Below are 7,500 nucleotides of genomic sequence, written 5' to 3' on the forward strand. Positions count from 1 at the left end.
AAAATACAATAAAGTTACGACTTTAATTCATATTCTTCTTTTTTTGCTTTAGATGGCGAGAACCAGTCAATGCTGATTACGTAAGTTTATTTGGGAATAAAAACGTGTCTCCTTTATATATATATATATATATATATATATATATAGTAGATGTCATTTTAAAATATTTCAAGATATGCAAATCAAGTGCCATCTCTATTTGCCCTGTTTTTATCTTGAATTCACTCTATACCCTTCTCTTTCCTTTCCAGCGGAGAGTCTGGCGCTGGCAAGACTGAGAACACGAAGAAGGTGCTGTCCTACTTCGCTAACGTCGGAGCTTCTACTAAGAAGAAGGACGACAGTAAACCGGTAAAAGATACGACTGTGGTTTACAGTTGCATAAGCAGTAGGGCTTGTGTTCGACACACATCTGCAATCACACATATTCACGCACAAACACCCACACACACACACATACACACAAATATATTAAATATATGTGCACATATACACTCACACACTCACACATGAGTGTTGCATACATTTACATTCACATGTACATAAATGTACATGTGTACACATACACACATACACGTTTGTGTGTAAGTGTGTGTATATATACGCACGCGTATATATATATATATATATATATATATATATATATATATATGTGTGTGTGTGTGTGTGTGTGTGTGTGTGTGTGTGTGTGTGTGTGTGTGTGTGCATTTATATATATATATATATATATATATATATATGTATGTATTTATATATATACATATGTATGTATTTATATATATACATATACATATATACATATATATACACATAAATATATGTGTGTATATATATGTATATATGTATACACACACACACACACATGTGTATATATGTATATATATATATATACACACACAAACACACACACACACACATACATGTGTGTATGTATATATATATATACACACATATACATATATGTATAGATATATGTGTGTATGTGTGTGTGGAGGGGGGGGGGGTGTTTGTTTGCATATGTATGTGTGTGTGTGTTTGTGTATGCGTGTGTGTATGCCTGTATAATCATATAAGCAAAACAAATACATTTGATATTTACCTACCCCCTTCTTTAAATTTCATTTATTTTCTTTATGTCTAGCATTTAAATCAATCAAAGTGCTTTATTGGCTTCCAGAACCTAGAGGACCAGATCGTGCAGACTAACCCTGTGCTTGAGGCCTTCGGTAACGCCAAGACCACTCGGAATGACAACTCATCTCGTTTCGTTAGTATTTCCCTTTCCGTTGATGAAATTGAAAACGTGCTGACTATACATTTCACATCTTGATTTCTGTTTCGTACCTTCGTGTTTCTTGTGTGTGTCGCAGGGCAAGTTCATCCGCATCCACTTCGGCCCCAACGGCAAGCTCTCGGGCGGCGACATCGAGGTGTACCTGCTGGAGAAGGCTCGCGTCATCTCGCAGCAGCCGCTCGAGCGATCCTACCACATCTTCTACCAGATGATGTCGGACCAGGTTAAAGAAATGAAATGTAAGTAGAATTGGCTGAATGCAGTCTCTATGGTGGGAAAGAGAAAGATCAAAAGAAATATAGATTAAATATGCACATGAGAAGACAGAATTCTACTCCTGCGCGTCAGATATTCGATTGTTTTGTGTTCGCTTCCAGCTCTGTGCATCCTTACCGACGACATTTATGACTACCACTTCGTGTCCCAGGGCAAGGTCACCGTGCCGTCCATCGATGACAAAGAAGAAATGGAATTCACTCACGTAAGTTTTAAAAATAAAGTTTGAGATGATTTAATGTAAAACCAGAAAAAAAGAGTTATATTCCTACGTCGGTGAATTTAACGTTGTCCTCTTTTGTCCATTTTCAGAATGCCTTTGACATTCTCAATTTCTCCAACGAAGAGCGTAACAACTGCTATATGATCACCGCCGCTGTCATGCACATGGGCGAGATGAAGTTCAAGCAGAGAGGTCGCGAGGAACAGGCGGAATCTGACGGCGAAGAGGTAACCATCGTCATTATTGCCAATACTGTTATTAATTCTAATATCTTATACGTAATACGATCGAACATCGCTTTCGCATTTGCTGATTGGTGGAAACTATCAATCACATGATGGTATTTTGTGTATATGTTACACATGAGGGATTTGTTATTATCATCATCTGCTAATCAAACTACATTCATAACTAACATTCTACACGTACAATAACAGTGCCCAATTGCCTTCTTCCTCCCCCTATCCCCCTCATGATAAGTGTGTGAACGCTTCTTTCGCCTCGAATCTAGGTCGGCGAGGTGTTGGGCAAACTGCTCGGCATCGACGGGAGCGAACTATTCAAGAACCTGTGCAAGCCTAAGATCAAAGTGGGCACCGAGTTCGTCACGCAGGGCAGGAACGTGAACCAAGTGAACTACTCCGTCGGCGCCTTGTCCAAAGCAATGTTCGACCGCTTGTTCAAGTGGCTGGTGAGGAAGTGCAATCAGACTTTGGAGACCGGGCAGAAGCGCTCTATGTTCATCGGTGTCTTAGATATCGCTGGCTTCGAAATTTTTGAAGTAAGTCCACAGCAACTTCCCTTACTTTAATTTGGATTCGTATTTTGTTCTTATAAAAAGTTGCGTACTAGTTTTCTACTAAATATTAGGTTTGCTCAGCTTCCTGTATTTCTAATTGACGGCAAATTTGTTCCAAAACGGTAATGTTCCTCTTCACTCCGTTTCCATAATAGTGCTTTAACCCCGCATTTGCAGTTCAACGGCTTCGAGCAGATCTGCATCAACTTCTGCAACGAGAAGTTGCAGCAGTTCTTCAACCACCATATGTTCGTGCTTGAGCAAGAGGAGTATAAGAGAGAGGCAATTGATTGGGTCTTTGTCGACTTTGGAATGGATCTCCAGGCCTGCATCGATCTCTTCGAGAAAGTGAGTCTACCATATTCATCGTATAACTTTTAAAATTAACGCACATCTTTGGCACATCACGTTATTTGGGATATTGTTCCATGTTTCGATAGTTCTGTTTGAGAAGCTTGAACTTTTTAACATCTTTATCGCATCTTTTAACTTTCAACTTTTTAATGTGTGCTCCTGTCATTCTTGTGTTCAAAAGTATAAAGCCATCTTTATCTAACTTCACTCTACCTGTAAGATAGATAAACAGCAAAATCATGTAGCCTCTTTCCATTCTTTCCCCAAAAGTAGTAAGTCCTTTTTTCTGTAATCTGTCTTTGTAATATATATATCTTTTAGAATACGGACCCATCGCGTGGCTGCTCTTTGAATTCTTTCCAGTTTATCTATATACTTTTTTAAGCATGGACACTGCAGTTTACTTTAGAATAAGTCTTACTATGGCTGTAATGATCTTCTTTACCATATCTTCGTCCACATATATGAATGCCCTTTTCGTGTTGGTAATCAACCCAAGCAGTTTATGATCATTTCGGCGAGTTCTTGTTTACCCAAGCTACGGTGTTTACTCTCTCCGAACCTTGGGATACATTGGCACGAGGTGTCGTCTATTATCCTTCTTTTGCAATCACATTCAGATAACTACCTGGGATTATGCTTGACCGTAAATCATTTATTAAAAGAGTAAAAATCATGTACGAAGCGTTTCATCCATTTGAAGAGTTTCTGTCCACCTTGGTGTTCTATTTTCTATAAGTATTTCATGTGACAATTGATCAAAGGCCTTTTTAAAGTCTAATTATACACAATTCACCAGGTCGTCTCTTTCTTGCAGTATTTCTGAAACCATCATAAAAACAGAGAAGAGCTTTGATTGATTTGTTCACTTATTGATTATACCCTTTCAGAGAGAGTCTTCTCGCCTCTCTCATGGTTCTTCCTACGTTATATTTTTCATACGCTATTTGGGATTTATGCCTTCTGAACCTTTTCCAAAGGAGCTGCTTATTTTCTTTCATTTATTATTGAACCACTTTTGGCCATTTCTTGCTTAATTTAGGAATCTGTCTTTGTCTACTCCTTTCTTATAGACTTATGAATAATGTACGCCAACGATTGCCTCAAAGTTTAAGTCATCAAAAAAAATTCTAAAGTTTCAATAATTGCTTCTCTTGAACTTCTCTTTTCTTTCCTTACTTTTGATGATTTTTTTCCTGTAGCAGACAATATTTTCGTTTGATTACTACATGGACACTTATTTCTAGAGGGAAACAGTACTCCATATCCTCTGTATCATTTAAGCTTTGTTAATGCTAAGTCAAACTCTTAAACGTTTTTTAATTAGTTTTTGATAATTTTCTTGTGACCACACCGATGTATGAGTTGGCATGTACACTATGTTTATTTTTATGTTTATCCCTTTTTTATCTACCTCAGTTGCCTTTAGCTCCACAATAGGGTCTTGTTTAATCACAAACACCTTTATAATACTTCCTTTCCTTGTTAATATTGTTATCCGTCCTAATGTTACATCTCGGAGGTGTCCACTTTGGATTTAGTGATGCATATTGCGTCTGGTTTATTAATTTCAATTATTGTAGCTAGCTCTAGTAACTTCAAGGTTAAACATCTATATTTGTATAAACTATTATTTTTATAATCTTTCGATATTCCTTCAGGTTTCTTGGCTAATATTTATCTATCTCTACATTTTAGTTCCTATGGTAGTTTTGCCTATGTCATATTTGGTCATGTTTTCTCTTACCATTTATAAATGGCGTTTCCTTCCCTTTTCGAGTAATACCTGCCTCCTATGAGCTGTGATATTCTGCTCGAGAATTCGGGATTTATGATCTTGTGAATATTGACAATCACTTTCTTGTCACGTTTGTGTCGTTAATTATCATTGCTTTCAATCTACTTACCAGTTCTCTGTACGTTGATTTCTTCTTCGACTTTTTCCTGGTTTTGCGCAAATTATCCATTATTTCCTTTAAATTTACGTTTTCTTTGCGTATTTTCAAACATTCTGCGCCAAGCTGTTTACTTTGGCTTCAGAAGCCTCACTTCTATCTGCTGCTTCCGCTCTCTTCATTTTTCTGGTGTGATTCAAATTGTTACCATTAAACAAACTAAAAAACAAAGCTGTACACGGCAGTTGTCTCATGCGGGATTCGCGGTCACTTTTTGCCTCCCTTACCCTCGCTCTCACGCACACATACGCGCATATATATGTGTGTGTGTATGTGTGTGCGTGTGTGTGTGTGTGTGTGTGTGTGTGTGTGTGTGTGTGTGTGTGTGTGTGTGTGTGTGTGTGTGTGTGTGTGTGTGTGGAGAGAAAGAAAGAGAGAGAGAGAGAGAGAGAGAGAGAGAGAGAGAGAGAGAGAAAGAGAAAGAGAAAGAGACAGAGAGAGAAAGAAAAAGAGAGAGAGAGACAGACGGACAGATAGAAAGAAAGAAAGAAAAAAAAACAAGAAAGAAATAGATATAAAAATAGATAAAAATGTATATATTGAGTGATTTGCGTGTGAGTTCGTATATGTGAGTTTCTCAAGGAAACAGATATGCTATCAGTGAAATTTCCGCAAAGTAGTAAGACTGCACGTACCCACAGAAACTTGGCCTCCTCGCCATCCTCGAGGAAGAGTCCATGTTCCCGAAGGCCACCGACAAGACGTTTGAGGAGAAGCTGAAGGCCAACCATCTGGGCAAGTCTCCCTGCCTCATCAAACACAGAGCTACCAAGCCCGGCCAAGCTAATGCCCACTTTGCCATCGTCCACTACGCTGGCACTGTGCCCTATAACATTACGGGCTGGCTGGAGAAGAACAAGGATCCCCTTAACGACACTGTTGTGGACCAGATCAAGAAGGCCTCGAATACTCTGATTGTGGAGCTCTTTGCTGATCACCCCGGCCAGTCCGGAGGCGAGGAAGCTGGAGGCAAAAGAGGTAGGCGGGGGGGGGGGGGGGGCTTTGTTAGCGAAAGTTATCGCCGAACCTCGTTTATTCAGTATGCTATACTCCCAATATGTCTTAATATTTTTATTTTTGTTTCTTTTCTATTTTTTTTTATATACATACACGTGTGTATGTGTGTATGTACGTACACACACATACACATACATATATACATATATATACACATATATATACATACATACTTATTAATAATTATTATATTTCCAGGACGTGGAAAAGGCGGTAAATCGTCTGGCGGTTTCAAGACGGTCTCTTCAGGCTATAGAGTAACATATCCAAAAAAATTTGTCATGAAAATAATATGATGTAAACAAAAACTTCCATGATAATAATTTTTTTTTTTTAACTGCTACATCAGATATCGGTAGCAATCCTTATCACAAGATCTCAAATTTTTTAATATATTAAATGACAAAGAATCTCTCCATGTGCAGGATCAGTTAAACAGCCTGATGACGACCCTGAATGCCACTTACCCGCATTTCATCCGCTGCATTGTGCCCAATGAAACCAAAACTCCTGGTATGCCATTATATTTCTCAAATATGCTATAAAATGATTATGCACAATGAAACGCCTTGACAAGAATTGTATATAAAAAAAAAGCTACTAAAATGCAACGATCTTCCCAAGGCGCTGTCGACCCTAGTCTCATCATGCATCAGTTGACCTGCAACGGCGTGCTTGAAGGCATTCGGATATGCCGCAAAGGCTTCCCCAATCGGATGGTGTTCCACGACTTCAGGCACAGGTGAGAAACACTAAAACTCAGGAAACTACATACTAATGGTTATATATATCGAGTTTCAAAGTAAGCTTGAGAGAATGGACACACATTTTGTGTATAAACTTATATCCAACCTCTGAACAATTCACGTGTAAACAACAGGTACAATATTAATTATAACCCCTCTATCAAACAATTGGGTATAATCAGTAAACCTTTCACATGTACAGCGTAGACAATAGGAACTAGATAATTTATAAATCCCTCTATTCCGTTGCCACAATCACTGCCATTCTTAAAACTAGTAGTTAATGAATAAGCAATATGTATATGTGTGTATGTGCGTGTGCGTGTGTGTGCGTGTGCGTTTGTGTGTTTATATCTACATCTATATCTATATGTATGTATGTATGTATGTATGTATGTATGTATGTATGTATGTATGTATGTATGTATGTATGTATGTATGTATATATGCTTTTCATGATAATAATGATATACATTCAATTAACATATGAAACTATGAAAAGTATAAGCTTCCATCAATAATACAAATCCTTTATTACAAAATATGACAGGTATATCACTCACAGAGATCCTCCCCAATTCTTTCAAGGGTGAACCGCTGATTCAGATTTACATCCAAAATCACAGAAGCATATATCAATAGGACAATGTAGAATAATTATTCCTTAAGTAACTGGAATTATGATCAGCCCTGATAACATTAGCCCATTCGATCCACTGGGCAAGAAAACATGCCATGCCCACTGAAATACAAGTTTATTTATTATATTTACACATAGATGGCTCTACAAGTTCTTAACCACCAAATAGCCAGTTATTAGAACTACCTATCTCACC

At 37.9% G+C, this 7,500-nt stretch overlaps 1 protein-coding gene across 1 annotated transcript in view; it reads left to right on the plus strand.

Moving 5' to 3' along the window:
* The window catches only part of LOC125044733 (myosin heavy chain, muscle-like), a 22,492-nt gene that overhangs the window by 646 nt on the left and 14,346 nt on the right, over positions 1–7,500 (plus strand). Inside the window, exons 2-13 of the mRNA XM_047641614.1 lie at positions 53–80; positions 252–351; positions 1,178–1,267; positions 1,371–1,533; positions 1,672–1,775; positions 1,883–2,020; positions 2,305–2,574; positions 2,770–2,940; positions 5,543–5,879; positions 6,117–6,175; positions 6,344–6,431; positions 6,543–6,660. Of these exons, the coding sequence (XP_047497570.1) occupies positions 53–80; positions 252–351; positions 1,178–1,267; positions 1,371–1,533; positions 1,672–1,775; positions 1,883–2,020; positions 2,305–2,574; positions 2,770–2,940; positions 5,543–5,879; positions 6,117–6,175; positions 6,344–6,431; positions 6,543–6,660 (1,666 nt within the window). The remainder of the gene's footprint in view (positions 1–52; positions 81–251; positions 352–1,177; positions 1,268–1,370; positions 1,534–1,671; positions 1,776–1,882; positions 2,021–2,304; positions 2,575–2,769; positions 2,941–5,542; positions 5,880–6,116; positions 6,176–6,343; positions 6,432–6,542; positions 6,661–7,500) is intronic.

Source organism: Penaeus chinensis, chromosome 36 (genome assembly GCF_019202785.1).
Source record: "Penaeus chinensis breed Huanghai No. 1 chromosome 36, ASM1920278v2, whole genome shotgun sequence".
Classification (NCBI taxonomy): Eukaryota; Metazoa; Arthropoda; class Malacostraca; order Decapoda; family Penaeidae; genus Penaeus; species Penaeus chinensis.